The 16,881-nt window shown below is 41.2% G+C and overlaps 1 protein-coding gene across 1 annotated transcript in view; it reads left to right on the top strand.

The window, feature by feature from the left end:
- The window catches only part of LAMB4 (laminin subunit beta 4), a 103,531-nt gene that overhangs the window by 3,628 nt on the left and 83,022 nt on the right, over window positions 1-16,881 (top strand). The window contains 9 exon segments of the mRNA XM_043871598.1: window positions 3,155-3,203; window positions 3,205-3,310; window positions 6,039-6,174; window positions 10,696-10,769; window positions 11,963-12,151; window positions 12,992-13,055; window positions 13,233-13,447; window positions 14,553-14,672; window positions 16,170-16,359. Coding sequence (XP_043727533.1) covers window positions 3,155-3,203; window positions 3,205-3,310; window positions 6,039-6,174; window positions 10,696-10,769; window positions 11,963-12,151; window positions 12,992-13,055; window positions 13,233-13,447; window positions 14,553-14,672; window positions 16,170-16,359 — 1,143 coding nt within the window.

Genomic DNA, 16,881 nt, shown 5'->3' with positions numbered 1-16,881 from the left:
TACCCATCTCTATAATTTCATCATTACAGAAATGGAAATATGCAGCACAAACCTTTTGAGATGGGCGTTGTTTACTCACTGTAATTCCTTGGGGATTCATCCACAGTGTTGTATGCATCAATGATTCCTTCCTTTTTTACTGCTCAGTACCATCCCATGGTATGGACAGGTTATACTTTACTTAGTGAGTAAGAGTCTCTCAGTCGTGTCCAACTCTTTGCGACCCCATAGACTGTAGCCCACCACGCTCCTCGGTCATGAAATTCTCCAGGCAAGAATACTGGAGTGGGTTGCCATTTCCTTCTCCAGCAGATCTTCCCAACTCAGGAACTGAACATGGGTCTCCTGCATTACAGGCAGATTCTTCACCATCTGAGCCACCAGGGAAACCTTAACCATTTACCCATTGAAAGGCATCTAGGTTCTTTCCAGTTTGGGGCTATTATAAAGATGCTGTACAGTTTTTTGTGTGAATAGAAGTTTTAATTTTTCTGGGATGATTACCTAAGAGTGTAAGTGCTGGATTGTATGATAAACATATGCTTAGCTTTATAAGAAACTACCATACTTTCCCCCAGAATGACTGTTTCATTTTATATTCCTACCAGCATTGTATAAGTAATCCTGTTTTTCCACATCCTCTCTAGCAGCTGGAGTTACCAGTTTGTTTGGTTTTTTTTAAAGCTATTCTGGTGGGTATGTAGTACTATTGTGATTTTGATTTGCATCTCCCTAGTGACTAATGATGCTGAACATCTTCTCAGGTGCTTATTTGCCATCTATGTGTTTCCTTCAGTGAAATGTCTATTCATGCTGCTTGCCATTTTCTAATTGGATTGGTTTTTAAATGTTGATTTTTGAGAGCTCTTTATATATTCTCTGGAGAAGGAAATGGCAATCCACTCCAGTATTCTTGCTTGGAAAATCCCATGGATGGAGGAGCCTGATGGGCTTGGCGGGCTACAGCCCATGGGATTGCAAAGAGTTGGCATGACTGAGCGACTAACACTATATAGTCTAGGTCAAGAGGTTTGTCAGATATGTAATTGGTAATTATAGTCTCCTTGCTTTTCTACATCTTCATAGTTTTTAATTTTGATGAGGTTCCAGTTTACCAGTTTTCCTTTTATGAATCATACTCTTATTGTCAATTCTAAAAATGCTTTGCCTAGTCCTAAATTGCCCAAGTCTCCTATGTGTCTGTAGGAGTTTTATATTTTACTTTTTAAGTCCACTATCCATTTTTGTTAATATTTGTATACAGTGTGAGGTTTTGGTTATAGTTCATTTTTTTGCCTCTGGATGTCCAACTGCTTCAGCACTGCTTGTTGAAAGACTGTCCTTCATCCACCTTTGAACCTCAAAAATCAGTTGATCGTATTTGTGTAGGTCTATTTCCAAGGTCTCTATTCTATTAATCTATGGGTCTGTCTCTCCACCAATATTACATTTTCTTGCTTATTGTGGATACATAGTAAACCTTAATATCAAGTAGAAATATTTTTTAAATTGTTTTAGCTCTTGTGGGTCCTGTGTCTTTCAATCCAAAGGCTGTTTTATTTCTGCAAAATTATCATGTCTGCAATTTGAGTTGCAATCAAGAGAAAACTAGTTCCTAGATTTTGGCCTTAAGAAGCAAAAAAAAAAAAAGAATTCTAACCATTTAATTGAATTTTAAAAAATACTGTCCTGTTCAAATATGCTTTTTAAAAGAAGTATGAAAGTGAAAGTTTTTCAGTCGTGTCTGACTCTTTGCGACCCCATGGACTCTACAGTTCATGGAATTCTCCAGGTCAGAATACTGGAGTGGGTAGCCTTTCCCTTCTCCAGGGGATCTTCCCAACCCAGGGATCGAACTCAGGTCTCCCACATTGCAGGCAGATTCTTTACCAGCTGAGCCACAAGGGAAGCCCAAAAAAGAAAATAAAAGAAGTGTAACTATTTCTATAAATAGCTATCCATAAAATAGAGGACTGACATTATAGCGTTAGCATAATGTATTTAGCTTTAGGGCGTGTTCAGTTTAGACCTTATTCCCAGTAAGATTTTTGCTTTCTTTTATTCTGTCCAACAGTAAAACAAAATCTACTAATATGTTATGGGTTATAAGTGTGTAACTTTAACATTAAGGAATAAAGCAGACAAGCTCTGCAGGCAAGAAATAGTGTGGATTACCCATCCTGCATTCACATATAGAGATTTAAGTTATATTAACTCAGAATTTAACATTTTAAGACAAACAGAACTGTAAAAATCATTTTTAAACCAACCTTTAAGGATATTATCTCAGAGGTTTCTCATGTAGAGAACTGTGACAGTTGAGATACAGCTGCCCTTTAATGCTCTGTGACTGAACCCTTCATGACAGATCTGTTGGATGGCAGGTACCAAGGGCTAAGTGTACTATACAGTCTGGAATTCCATCTGTGCCATCTTTTGTCCCAAAGAAACATGATCTGTTTCATGGTGTGTCTGAATCCAGCACTCCAGATTGCAAAGGGAGGTCAACTGAATTTACATATTTTAAGAGAAAGTTATTTCCCAAGGATTTCTTAATTTCTCCGGTTGATTTTCCTCCAGGTTGGAACAACAGATATAAGAGGCATGATTAGGACTCTCCTTCCTCATGTCTGTTTATTTGTCTTTGTTATTTGCCCTAAAATGACATGTAGAGAATTTCCAGTGAATGGAGGTTGTTTAAGGTCAGGTTTCCTAGAAGCAGAGCCTGAGACAAGGATTTATATGCAAGTAATTTATTGAGGGAGTGCTCTGAAGAGGGAGAGAGTGAGAACAGTGGAGCCAGAATGGGGTCCCGGCAGGAGTCCGGCTTCAGCCTCCTCCCAGAAGAGACTTTGAGCATAAACTGCATCACAGAGTGGATCCCAGCCTGAGGCAATGGCTGAGAAACTTGCATCCATCAGTCACTGACTTCAGCTGATCCAGGTGGGGACATGAGTACAGACGGCCTAACCTCCCAGGCTGATTTCCATCAGACTGCAGGTGCCAACAGTATCCACCACTAGAGTCTTCATGATCACAGAACCAGTATTAAAAATAGGTGGGCTGTTAACTCTCCCACTTAACCAGTCACTTCTTTAAGCCTTCTACGACCCTTAGACTGCCTCATGTGTCCTGTTTCTATCATGTTTTCAAGGGTTGCTCAGTTACGTGAAAGCTCAAGATGAATGCAGCAGAGGTGCCTGTCCCCCCCACCGGCGATCTCCTGGTGGGTCGCAGTGGGCAGCTCACGGCTTCTTCCACCTGTGGACTGGACAGAGCCCAGAAATACTGCATCCTCAGCTACCTCGAGGTGGGTTGGATCTTTGTTTACTTGTTGGGACATGATTTCATCAGTAATATCGATTTTTCAAGTACATCTAGGGCTGTCCAGACAACAGGAGAGAAAAGGAGACAGTCCGCCTTCCCAAACATCAGAGACACAAGTGATTCAATTCAACATCCAGGAAACCTTCACTAATTGGGGAACAAGGAAGCTGGGCTTCATCTATTTCTTGTTACCTTTAGAATTAAACAAAAAAGGTGTTTTTGTGTTTTTTTTTGTTCAGTTTTTGAAGGAACTACTATACAATATATGTCCTAATTGGCTGCTTTAGTGACTCCACTGGAGTGGACTTGCTAAATAATTGACGAGTTGGATGAAGATGGAAGATCCCTCAGGGTTCAGGGCTATTATGCTGAACATGGGCTCTTACTGCTCTACTTTAGATGGAGATGGACAGAGTGTAGACCTGGAATTGATTGTCTGCCAGCATCTCAATGCCACTTGGAAATTGTCTTGTTTAGAGACTATCAAGTCCCAATGTGAACATCCTCTTGTCCCTTTTATTCTTAAAGACCAGTTTTATAAAAGGACCAGTTGCTATTTTTCTTCCCTGGGCTCTGAAACAAGCATCCAAAGTCATCTGAGTATCACACCTGCTCAAAAGCCTGAGGCAATTATGTCAACCCCTTAACTGAGAGGATGTGCATGAAGGAAGTTGGATGTAAGCCTAGTGTTAGTGACCCAGGTTTTTCCACGTATTGTTTGTGTAAGGCAATTCCTGGAGGCCTCTGGGAAGGTTTTGTGTTCTCATTGGTTTTAGTAAAAGAGGATGATTATAAATAAGTGGAGACAATACTTGAGTGCTTAGCCTTTGTCTAAGTTTAGGAAGTACTTGTATAAGAAAGCAAATTCTCTACATGTGCAAGAAAGTGACACTGTAGAAGTTTTGCTCCATTTTAGGTCAGGTGGGATGGAAGCCCCTTCACGTAGCTTTCCTAAGACCAGGTCCCCTGGACAAAGCAGTGGTTCCCAACTCTAATATTAGAAACTTTGCACACTGGCATCACCCATCCTGTTTTTTCACCATTGGCATCTGCTTACATTGTCATGAGCCTAATTATTTGAACTTAATGTTAAAATAATTAGAACTTGATGTTCCTATACGGCAAAGTTACGCCAAATAGAAGTAAAACCAACTCCAGAACTTCTTCAGTCTAGGGAATCACAGAAATCTTAAAAATCTTAGAACTGGGGGAAAAAATCGCAAAATATCTTCTAGCTGATAAAGCTTTACAGGTGAAACTCTAAGTATTAATTACATAAAATTCATGTGGCATGGAGGATAATTTTTTTTTTCACCCATCAACTAGCAAAGAGCTCTCAAGCAAAACATTCCCTTCCAAATGTTTAAGTCAGCATTGACTCAGAGTGTTACCCAAGTTGGGCCTCTCATATCTATTTGCCACAACTAAGCATCCTCTGTAGCCAGTTCCATCAAAGACTGTACTTCTAAAATGTTTACAGAAAAAAATTAATGGCCTGAAGTTAAACAGTTTCCCCAGTATTTTCCATAGTATTGGAAATATTTTGAAGTCTTGACAACTTTTGGTGGAATCATTGGGTTCCTGTTGCTCTATTAGGGCAGATCTGGGGCAAATCTCCCCATATGCAGAACTGATCTAACTTGTACTGGTCCTTAATTTCTGAAGGGCATTTTGGTTTTCTTCAAGTATAAGGGCTTATGATGGCCAGTGATTATAAAAAGATTATACCACTCTCTTGAAAGTCTGGTTTACTTTGACAACCTGTAGCTGAAATAGTCATTAAAATCATCATGCATTTGTTTAACAAAAGAGGTGGGACTGGTCAGATAACCTAGGCCCTTGTAAGCCATCGTCAAGCATAAAATCCAATGTTTGCTGAATACCTACCAGCATATTTGCTGTTTTGGGCAATTTCCAATATGGAGCATGGTAAGAAATCACTCCTGCTTCCTGGAAGCTTTGCAAAAATGCTCCTCCGGAGTCCCACAGATATTAGCGAGAACAACTGTGCAGGCCATTGACAGGCCTTTGGAAATCTTGGGAGAGTTCCTCAGGAATTTAAGTAAGTACAGCCAGCAGTAGATGCAAACAAACTCAAAGGCCAGTCTTGACTGTTAAAGCCTTTGAAAATCCATCCCAAGCAAAATTAGTCCCAATTCACAAAAACCTTCTAGTCTGCAAGACAAGAGTGTGTGTCTCTCTGTAATGAGTTTAATGAAACTCAAAAAAATCCACATGTGTATAGTAAAGGTTTTGGCTCTGGAAGCTTTTATGCCAAAAATAATATCTGAGAGAGAAAAGATGATGGTTGCAGATAAACTAATGGCCAATTGTTTCATTAATTTCTTACTAATTTTTTTTAAATAAAGGAAGTCATTCCAACTTAAGACTATATCCTAGTTATTTTTCTATAGTTTAAAACAAACTCTAAACCCTCTGCTCCTTGTATGAGAAAAAATTATTAGTTCTACAAATTTGCAATTTTGTCCCAAATGTTTACATTTATAAAATTTCTAAGTCAAGTCTTAATTTTGTTTGTTTTGGTAGCCAAGCACGTATTGATGGAAAAATTTATGTCTTGTAATTTCCTCTGCTTTTTATTTTTAGCTAGACTGAATGACAAATATAGCACATCCAGCTTGTTTTTAAATTCAGATCAACAATAACTAATGACGATTATTTACTTTTAATTTTAATGATGTGTTTTCCAGGGGGAACAAAAATGCTTCATCTGTGATTCCAGATTTCCATATGATCCACACACCCAACCCAACAGCCACACCATCGAGAATGTAATCACAAGTTTTGAACCAGAGAGAGAAAAGAAGTGGTGGCAATCTGAAAATGGTGTGACCAAGTTTCTTTACAATCTTTTATTTCTTCACATTTTTAGTAAGGTATCTTTCTCTATATATGATTTTGGCAATATCACACAAGGAGTTATATTGAAATGGAATAATATCCACTGAGAATGTAAAACCCTGTATAAAAGCAAAATTCAATTTTCATTTTAAGAAAGAATATTTTCCTCTTGAGAAATAGAAGTATTTTTAAACACATACCTGAGAATGTTTTACTTTTTTCACATGGGGAACAATTCTGTATGCTCTTGTTCTTTGGGAAAATAAAAAGGGGGATCAGAGTAGTTTATGAAGTATTGGTAAATTAAGCCTAATAAAAAACACACTGATGTAAACAGAAATAATAATGCCAGGGGAAGTCTGAGAGTTAATACCATGTGCTTTTTCCTTCTTCAACACACGAAGGCAGAGAGAGAAAGGATGCTTCTTTCTGCAAATTAAAATTTTTAATATAAAAATTTAATTGGAAGGGTAGTTGGCTACTGACTGCAATTCTTTCCTTCCTGGTTTTTGCCCTTCCCTGTTCATGACATTGTGATCCTAAACCTCACACTGGCCCTGTTTCCTAGATGCCACTGTAAATTTGGACCTGATCAGGGATTTCCTATTTCCCACCCCAGCTTTATGTGTTTAATGTAGCCCGTTCACTCATGATGGACCCTCTTCAACACTGGTCTGGAGCTCTCATCCCCCCAGAGAAGGATTCCATTTGCCGCATCCCTGCATCTCGCACCTTGGACTACAATTCCTCTACTGTGTCCAGACTCTAAACATATTTCCCTAAAGGGATCCCAGGCCATAACGGGAGTGTGGGAATAATCATAATAGGTAAGATCATTCAGGGTGAGCATAGTATAAGGCTATTTTTCTATGTCATCCATTGGACACAGACATTATTGGTGTCTATTAAATGCTGGTTCAATTTGGATCCTAGTGATTGGTCTCTCGTTGGACTCTGCTTAGTCAATGTTGGTGGTTTTTACCACACTGATGAATGCTTCACAGCTGCTTTGATCCACATGCCCAGCATTCATTCCATGTCTCCTTAAGAGGAAATGCCCTTCTGTCAAAGCTGACTGCAGAGAAGATGTGTTCTCAACTGAGTGCTTGGTTGAGAACAAGAGGGAACAGGTGATCTCCTTTCCAGAAAGAGCTGGGAGCCTTTGACACAGAGCCTGGAATGTGGCTGCCCTCTCAGCAACAAACTTTTCCCCAAGCCATTCACCCCAGAACACTAAGCTATGTCCTAATTCACCACAGTGAAGTCATTGTTTTCTGGAGCTAGACTTTCCAATATTGCGACTATACACATGGCTACTTTAGCACGTAAAACATGGCTTACCCACCTAACAGAAGCAGAAAATATTAACAGGTGGCAAGAATACACAGAAGAACTATACAAAAAAGATTTTCATGACCCAGATAACCCCGATGGTGTGATTACTCACCTAGAGTCAGACATCCTGGAATGCGAAGTCAAGTGGGCATTAGGAAGCATCACTATGAACAAAGCTAGTGGAGGTAATGGAATTCCAGTTGAGCTATTTCAAATCCTAAAAGACAATGCTGTGAAAGTGCTGCATTCAATATGCCAGCAAAATTGGAAAACTCAGCAGCAGCCACAGGACTGGAAAAGGTCAGTTTTCATTCCAATCCCAAAGAAAGGCAGTGCCAAAGAATGTTCAAACTACTGCACAATTGTACTCATCTTACATGCTAGCAATGTAATGCTTAAAATTCTCCAAGCCAGGCTTCCACAGTACATGAACTTAGAACTTCCAGATGTTCAAGCTGGATTTAGAAAAGACAGAGGAACCAGAGATCAAATTGCCAACATGTGTTGCATCATCAAAAAAGCAAGAGAGTTCCAGAAAAATATCTTCTTCTGCTTTATTGACCACACCAAAGCCTTTGACTGTGTGGATCACAACAAACTGTGGAAATTTCTTCAAGAGATGGGAATCCCAGACCACCTGACCTGCCTCCTGAGAAATCTATATGCAGGTCAAGAAGCAACAGTTAGAACCAGATATGGAACAACAGACTGGTTTCAAATAGGGAAAGGAGTATGTCAAGGCTGTATATTGTCACCCTGCTTATTTAACTTATATGCAGAATGAAACTGAAAGTCACTCAGTCGTGTCCGACTCTTTGCAACCCCATGTACTACACAGTCCATGGACTTCTCCAGGCCAGAATACTGGAATAGGTAGCCTTTCCCTTCTCCCGCAGATCTTCCCAACCCAGGAATTGAACCGGGGTCTCCTGCATTGCAGGCAGATTCTTTACCAGCTGAGCTATGAGGGAAGCCCATATGCAGAGTACATCATGTGAAATGCCAGGCTGTATGAGCGCAAGCTGGAATCAAGATTGCCAGAAGAAATAACAATAACCTCATATATGCAGATGACACCACCCTTATGGAAGAAAGCAAAGAAGAACTAAAGAGCCTCTTGATAAAAGTGAAAGAGGAGAGAGAAAAGTTGGCTTAAAACTCAACATTCAGAACACTAAGATCATGGCATCTGGTCCCATCACTTCATGGCAAATAGATGAGGAAGCAATGGAAACAGTGAGAGCCTATTTTGGGGGGCTCCAAAATCACTGAAGATGGTGACTGCAGCCATGAAATTAAAAGATGCTTGCTTCTTGGAAGCAAGGCTATGGTTTTTCCAGTAGTCATGTATGGATGTGAGAGTTGGACTATAAAGAAAGCTGAACACCGAAGAATTGATGCTTTTGAACTGTGATGTTGGAGAAGACTCTTGAGAGTCCCTTGGACTGCAAGGAGATCCAATCAGTCCATCCTAAAGGAAATCAGTCTTCAATATTCATTGGAAGGACTGATGCTGAAGCTCCAATACTTTGGCCACCTGATGCAAAGAACTGACTCATTGAAAAAGACCCTGATGCTGGGAAAGATTGAAGGCAGGAGAAGGGGATGACAGAGGATGAGATGGTTGGATGGCATTACCAACTCGATGGACATGAGTTTGAGTAAGCTCTAGGAGTTGGTGATGGACAGGGAAGCTTGGTGTGCTGCAGTCCATGGGGTTGCAAAGAGTCAGACGTGACTGAGCAACTGAACTGAACTGAATCCAAACCAAGATGTGCTATGTGTGTAAAAACATCCTGGGTTTCTAAGACTTAATTTGGAGAAAGAAGTATGTATAATAAAGAATCACTAATTTTTAAAATATTGACTACATGTTGAAATGAGAATATTTTTGATATATTGGATTAGGCATAGTATATATTTATATATAATATAGGCAATGTATTATATATAATATTTGTATCATACATATTATTTAAATATATAAATAAATTACAGATAATGTATTGTCTATCTAGGGTTTCCTGGGAGGTGCAGTGTTAAAGAATCCATCTGCCAATGCAGGAGATGCAAGAGATGTGGATTTGATCTTTGAGTTGAGAAGATCCTCTGGAGTAGAAAATGGCAACTCACTCCAGCATTTTTGCCTGGAGAATCCCATGGACAGAGGAACCTAGCAGGCTACAGTCTGTGGGGTTGCAAAGAGTTTGACATGACTGAGCTCAGCACACAATATATTATCTGTAATATATATTTATTATCTGTAGTGCATATTATTTATAATGTGTCATGTTATTTATAATATATGGATAAATATATTTTATGGATATATAGACTATATATATATAATAAATATAAATAATTTCTCCTGTTTCTTTTTACTTTTTAAAATGTGCCTGCTAGAATCCACTGGACAGTTCCACTCTAGGAGCAGCTTCCATCATGGCTGGATTGGAGCTGATACCTGGATGGCTCCAAGCTGTCTCAGTGCCAAGTCCTGGCCTGGATGTTCGGGCTATGGTCCCTCTATTGTCTTTGGATACTTAAATGTATTTCCTGTAGGGGGCTCTAGACCATGAGAGGGGAGTAAGGAAATCATCATCATCAGTATATAAGATGATTTAGGGCAAGCATAGTACGAGGCTTTTTCAGTGTCATCCTTTGGACAGGAACATGATTGGTCGCCACAGAGGAGCCCACAGACCCTCAGTCCCAGGAGAAAAATCCAAGGTGTGTTTTCTGAGTGACAATACAACTAGGTCAAATGCTTCCTTGTAGCTGTTGGAAGGAGAGGGTGTGGGTGTTTGCCATGTGCTGGCTACTAGCTTACGTGAAGTCAAGATTCGAGGTGAACAGTGAGCGCTCTCTTTCTACCTGTAGGGACCATCCAGGAGCTCCCTTGGGTGGTATGTCATACAGCCCCACTGTGGCTGTGCGCGTTGTCACTAAAACACAAATGTGAGCGCAGTCAGGGGAAAATGGATATAACCCTCACATAGACCTTATCCCGAGTGCGAATGGCATGGAAAGCCATTCCAACCGACTTGGCAAGAGTGTTGATCACCAGCCATAAAATTCCAAAGGGTTTCATTACAAACAGTTGAGGAATTAGCATGGTAAACAGTTGTCTCTCAAAATCGCTGATTTTCTTCTTTCTGGATTTTCCTTTAGGTCTTGATCATGTCAGCATCAGACTGGACCTAGAGGTCTTATTTCAGCTCAGTCACCTTATTCTGACCTTTAAGGTACAGATGTGTAGAGTGCTGCTTCCTTATCTACTTACCGAATGCTTCGCATACCTTAGATTTCACTTCCTTGCTCCCCTGCAGAGAACAAAAAGCTGTTCAGATCCAGACTGGGGCTTTGTTATCTGGGCTTTTTGCTCTTGAATGAAAAACAGAAAAACACCAGTGCTCATTAAATAATAACTTACATGATTAACAAAAAAGAAAAGATGATTCTATCTTCCAAGAGAGAGTCTTGGAAGATGCAGGAAAAGGAAAACCTTTAAGCTCTGGGGTGCTAGAGATGACAAGAACTAGAAAGATAATTTGGAGGATAAAAGGACAGGCACTGGAAATTATTTAAGGAAATACAAAAAAAAAAAAAAAATTGTGATCAAAAGAGGAAGAAAATTTAAAGGCTCTTTACTGAGTTAGATGCCAGAGAAAATCTGTGCTATCATCATTCTTTAATCATTCATCAGAATTCTAATTTTGTCAGGCCTGGTGCTAGGTTTTAGTCATAAAAGATGAACATAAAATTAAAAGCTTTAAAAATTTAAGAAGTAGTCTTTGATTTCAAAGAACTCACAGTCTAGTCATGGGTATAAACATATATAATTTTGAAATTACAATGCAGAGTGACAAGTGCAGAAATAGATGTACGATTGAATGCTGGGGGGTTATTTGACATGGCTAAGTCAACTCTGGGGAAACGGTAAACTTCATGGTAGATTTTGAAGGATGTATAAGAGTTTGCCAGGGGAAAAGCATTCTAAGTGAAGAAAACTACATGCAGATTGCTATAAAAATGTCAGCTGCATTGGCTTTTTTTTTTTTTTTAAGTACATGCCATTTTTCTTCAATTAATTTATACAGAAACAATTTTAAAGTGGAGTTTGATTCTGGGACAAAGCATGTGCTCGTAAATAGTCGTCCACTTGATAGAAAGAGATTTTGGTGTGTTCATGGTAGAGTATTTTTTTTTTTCTTTTCCTTTTCTTGGCCTTGCTGCATGGCATGTGGAATCTTAGTGGCCTGACCAGGGATCAAACCTGTGCCCTCTGCAGTGGAACCACCAGAGAATTCCTTAGAATAGATTTGAAAAGATACAAATAAAGGCATTAAAAGTGGAATTCAAAAGTATTGTCAATCTGGAATGGGTTATAAATTCTACTTTTGCGAAGCATGACAAGTTTAACTGATTTTTCTCCTAGACTTTTCGGCCTGCTGCAATGCTAGTTGAACGCTCCACAGACTATGGACACACCTGGAGAGTGTTCAAATATTTTGCCAAAGATTGTGCTGCTTCCTTCCCTAACATCACATCTGGCCAGGCCCAGGGAGTGGGAGATGTTGTTTGTGACTCCAAATATTCGGATATTGAACCCTCCACTGGTGGTGAGGTAGAATTTCCTTTCTGCAATTTCTTTCCTGGAAATGAAATCTTTTTGTTGTTGTTATCATGGTTAATCGAGATGAAAACAGTTTAGGTATTGTCTACTGAAATAGAACATGAGCTGCTGCTTGTTTAGGAATGGTAGTGTCTAAATTGAAATGAGTCCTGAATTCATCTCATATTCAGGTAAATTACAAATACCTTACAGGAAATGATCCTGTACAAGAGTGCCCCTACTGAAGGTAAACAAGGGCTAAAATGCAAGTTGGGCACTGTGGCCAGGATGCCAGATGTAGGAATATCTTTTTCTAGTCCTTTCAAAGGAACCATAAAGGCTAATGGCAGCCCTCTATGCTCTGCAAGCCCCCCACCTGGGTGGAATCTGCCCAGAACTTCCTCAGAGCAAAGCTGGTGATGGGAAGAAAGTCAGGGGATAGGAGTAGGCTTGGGAGGTATTACCTTATCAGGTAGAGTAGTAGGAATGGTGACAGAAGGCAGCTCCAGAATCCCTCAGTGCCAGATCCACATCGATGAGGACTTGCTGAATTATGAACCCATCACTCCACCCCAACTAAGCATGAGTCCTTTCCGCCAGTGGTATGAGCACTTCCGTCTGCATGGACCACTTGTGCATAAAGAGCCAGAATGACTGTTTAACAACCTTCCTTCATTTTCATTCTTGGTACTTTTATTCAAATGAGAACCCAAATGATAATCTACATTCTACACCAGGTGGGAAATAGTGGCTCAGCCTTCTTGTAAGGTCAGGATATCTTCTTTAAGAGTATATTGAGCACTTACATTTTGGGGGCAAAACACTCTGAATTTACCTACATTTGTTTTACAGGTTGTTTTAAAGGTGTTGGATCCCAGCTTTGAAATAGAAAACCCTTACAGCCCTTACATCCAGGGTATGAATTGCTTTATATTTTTCACACCGGCTTCTTTTGTAAAACTTCAGGTGAGGGAGATTCCTTGTCATTGCATGTCTATAGGATGGTAAGGGAGTATCAGTCAAGGAGAGTGCTTTGAACCCATCCAACCTAAAGCACTTTGATTTATTAATTTCATTATTTTCCTTTCTCTAGACCTTGTGACATTAACAAACCTGAGGATAAACTTTACCAGGCTCCATACTCTCGGGGATACTTTGCTTGGAAGAAAGCAAAATGATTCCCTTAATAAATACTACTATGCTCTGTATGAGATGGTGGTTCGAGGAAGCTGTTTTTGCAATGGCCATGCTAGCGAATGTGGTTCAGCACAGAAGACGCGCGGTGATGTTTTCAGCCCTCCCAGCATGGTGAGTTACAAATTCACCCGAAAGCAAGATCGGCTCTCCTATCTTCCCTTCACTATCTTAGTGCTGAATGTATGTCAGACTGTATGTGGGGATCAACAAGCCTAAAGCCCTCTTTGTGCCAGGCAGGTATCATTCAATCTGGCCCATCAGGCCATGTGGGGGCCTTTGGTTCTCTGGACAGACGTTCTTGTGAATTCTGCCTCATGTGGGCATCATTGAGCTAATGGGCAGAATTTGTAATTTATGATTTCCAGATTGTCCATCTTAGTTTCTCTTGTTTATTGATTTTTTAGGGAATGGAGATTTGATGGGAAGGAACAATGTCACATACATTGTCTCATAAAAATGTATTGAAGGTCTATTCATGCGAGAGCCCGGGCTTAGTGCCAAAGTGTTTGAGTGACATCTGATGCTGTCAAAAGCTGTCACCTCGAGTGACACGCTGTGAATGACTCTGTCCTAAGCAGTGCAGATCTTCTCCACTCCTGGGACTAATCTTAAAGGAACAATACAGTAGAAGAATTAAATTTTGTGCAGAGTCTTGGGAGTGTATCTAACTAAAAATAGTTTTGAACTATTGGTCATAATGGACAAGGCTGGAGGCTATAGCTCTTTCCACTTAGACACCTCATATGTTTCACCAGAAATGGAACTTTTCCCTGGGAATGTGGGCACAGAGGGCATTTTGTGAAAAATCTAGAGAATCCCACACCTTTTTGCAGTTTTGGTTTTCTAATTCCCTGATGTTCCTAAATCATCCCCCACAGACACACGCGCGTGCACACACATACACACACTCCATCCTGGCCTCAGTTTTCCAAGGGTCTGCATTCAGACCATGTGTTCCCTGATACCAGAATTCAGAAAAACAAAGAATTCCTTGTAAATGTTCACTTAAGCATCTTAAAATTTAAAAAGTTTAAAAGCTAATTAAGCAAGTAACAGTAGACAGTCAGGGTTCGTATTGTAACTAACACATGGGAAACTAAGACCCAGAGAGACCTCCTTGGGCTGGTATTTCATTTTCCATTTAAAGAACTCCAACGTTCTCAAAGTTCAAAGATGAGCCCCGTGTTCACACCATTCACGTTGCTCACACATGCAGGTTCGTGGTCGATGCATCTGTCAACACAAGACAGATGGCCCAAACTGTGAGAGGTGCAAGGACTTCTTCCAGGATGTTCCTTGGAGGCCAGCTACGGGCCTCCTGGACAGTGCTTGCCAAGGTGGGTGGACCTCAGTTCTTAGCATAGACTTAGTTTCCTTATATGAAACTCCTTACACAGTCTCTGCTTTCCCTTCTTTTGGAGAACATTTAGCTGGTTTCTGTTGGGCTTCTGGCACCACAGGGGGTGAACTTGTGACTTCCAGCTCCAACTATGTGATATTCCTCATGTCTCCTGCACAGAAGAACACCAGCTTCTCCAACCCTTACACCAAAACTTAACATTAATTTGAAGAACTAGATTATATGTTGTGTGGCCCTTTCCATAGGAGGGGCACAGCCATGGGAGGGTAATATCAGTGGGGATGGTGTCACTCCAGCAATCTGGTGACCACTAGAATTGGTACAGAGAGCCCCACTGTTTTCCTGAATAAATATACACTCGGTGAATGTGACCTTAAACCCATATATCAGATAAGATATGAGAAATGAGGCCCAGGATGGACTTTGACAGGCTATTGCGTTTTTTAATAAAATATTTAGACTTAAAAAGATAGGAGGGGGTTTTGTCATGTGTTTTCTGCCTCTGAATTTTGATGCATTTCTAAAGCTGTTATTCAGTTTCTTTTCCCAAATGTGGGAAAAACAGGATTTGACAAAGAGGTTATTAGATGAGCTCTTAAGATAAAGCCCCATCCATGAGTGACACAGTGGACACAACCCGGCAAAATGTGGCCCAAGCTTACGCTGTTTACAGGGAAAAACCCAACCAGGCAAGTAGCATAGATATTATCACAAAGATACACAGATCCCTTTAAACCTTTCCTTCTGATGATCTGGGTGAGTGTGTGTTGGGAGGAAAATGACATTTAGCCCCGCTTCCAACAGTTCTGCCCTAGAGGAGAGGCTGGCTGGACCAGCTCTAGCATCTAATCTGGAGAATCCAGTACTACCATACTCCCAAGCATGTGATGTAAAACCTTCAGATTTACCAGTCTGAGTCAGTAAACATATTTTTTGTGTGTGCTGTGTGCTCAGTCTAATACCTAGTTCTTTGCCACCCCATGGACTGTAGCACACCATATTCCTCTGTGTTTGGGATTCTCCAGGCCAGAATACTGGAGGGGGTTGCCATTTCTTCCTCTAGGGGATCTTCCTGACCCAGACAAACCCACATCTCCTACATTGTCAGACAGATTCTTCACCTCTGTGCCAACTGGAAAGCCCTAAACATATTCTTTATTGAACAACAGCAACAAAAAAATATTGCATCCTATGACTTTTAGATCACCCAAATGATTTGTATTTCTCTGCTTGATTAAAAAAGAAATCTAAATAGTGAACATTTTGAGAACACGTTTTATAGAGAGTAGATGAGCAGAATCGGAGTGCTAAAAAGATCCTTGAAAGCAACTATTTTAAGCTTCTATATACTTGGTGTAAGGAGTCTGAAGAAAGTGGAGGAGGGGAAAATGGGTGATGGAGCAGGGAGCCACCATCCCCGGGATGCTCACCATGGGGACCCTGGCGATCTCTCATAACTTTGCTGGGTTTTCCGCTTGCCACTGTAACGGCCACTCTGACCGCCGGCGCTTCGACATGACCGCATGCCTGGCGAGCGGGGGCCGCAGTGGGGGCGTGGGTGACGACTGCCCGCAGAACACGGAGGGCCAGCACTGTGACCGCTGCAGACCCCTCTTCTCCAGGGACCCCCTGAAGGCCATCTCGGATCCTTACGCGTGCATCCGTGGGTCCCCGGCCTCTGACCCATCCTCGCCCCTCATCTGAGCAGGTCCTGATGGACCTGGTCCCCGCTGGGCCCAGCAGCATCTCCAAACTGCCCTCTTAGTGGTGGGAGTTGCAGAATCACTTCGGTTCTGAGCTTTTCTCTCTCTGAACAAGTTGGGCCAGATAACCTAGGTCCCTCCCTGTGGTCTCGCCGCCATGGCTGTGGTGGTTTAGTCGCTAATTCGTGTCCTACTCTTGCAACCCCATGGACTGTAGCCTGCCAGGCTCCTCCGTCCATAGGATTTTCCAGGCAAGAATACTGGAGTGGGTTGCCATTTCCTTGCCCGGGGGGGGGGGGGGGGGGGGGATCTTCCTGACCCAGGGATTGAACCCGGGTCTCCTACACTGCAGAGAGTTTCTTTACCCCCTGAGCTACCAGGTCTGAATACTGACGAATTAGGAAACTGTTCTGGATTCAACCAGAAGGGGCAATAGTTTCAGAAGCTGCCACAAGCACCTGCAGTGTCAGCTCAGGGAAGTA

Source organism: Cervus elaphus, chromosome 18 (genome assembly GCF_910594005.1).
Source record: "Cervus elaphus chromosome 18, mCerEla1.1, whole genome shotgun sequence".
Classification (NCBI taxonomy): domain Eukaryota; kingdom Metazoa; phylum Chordata; class Mammalia; order Artiodactyla; family Cervidae; genus Cervus; species Cervus elaphus.
The sequence above is the reverse complement of the archived record's forward strand: the minus strand, read 5'-3'. Positions and strand labels throughout refer to the sequence as shown.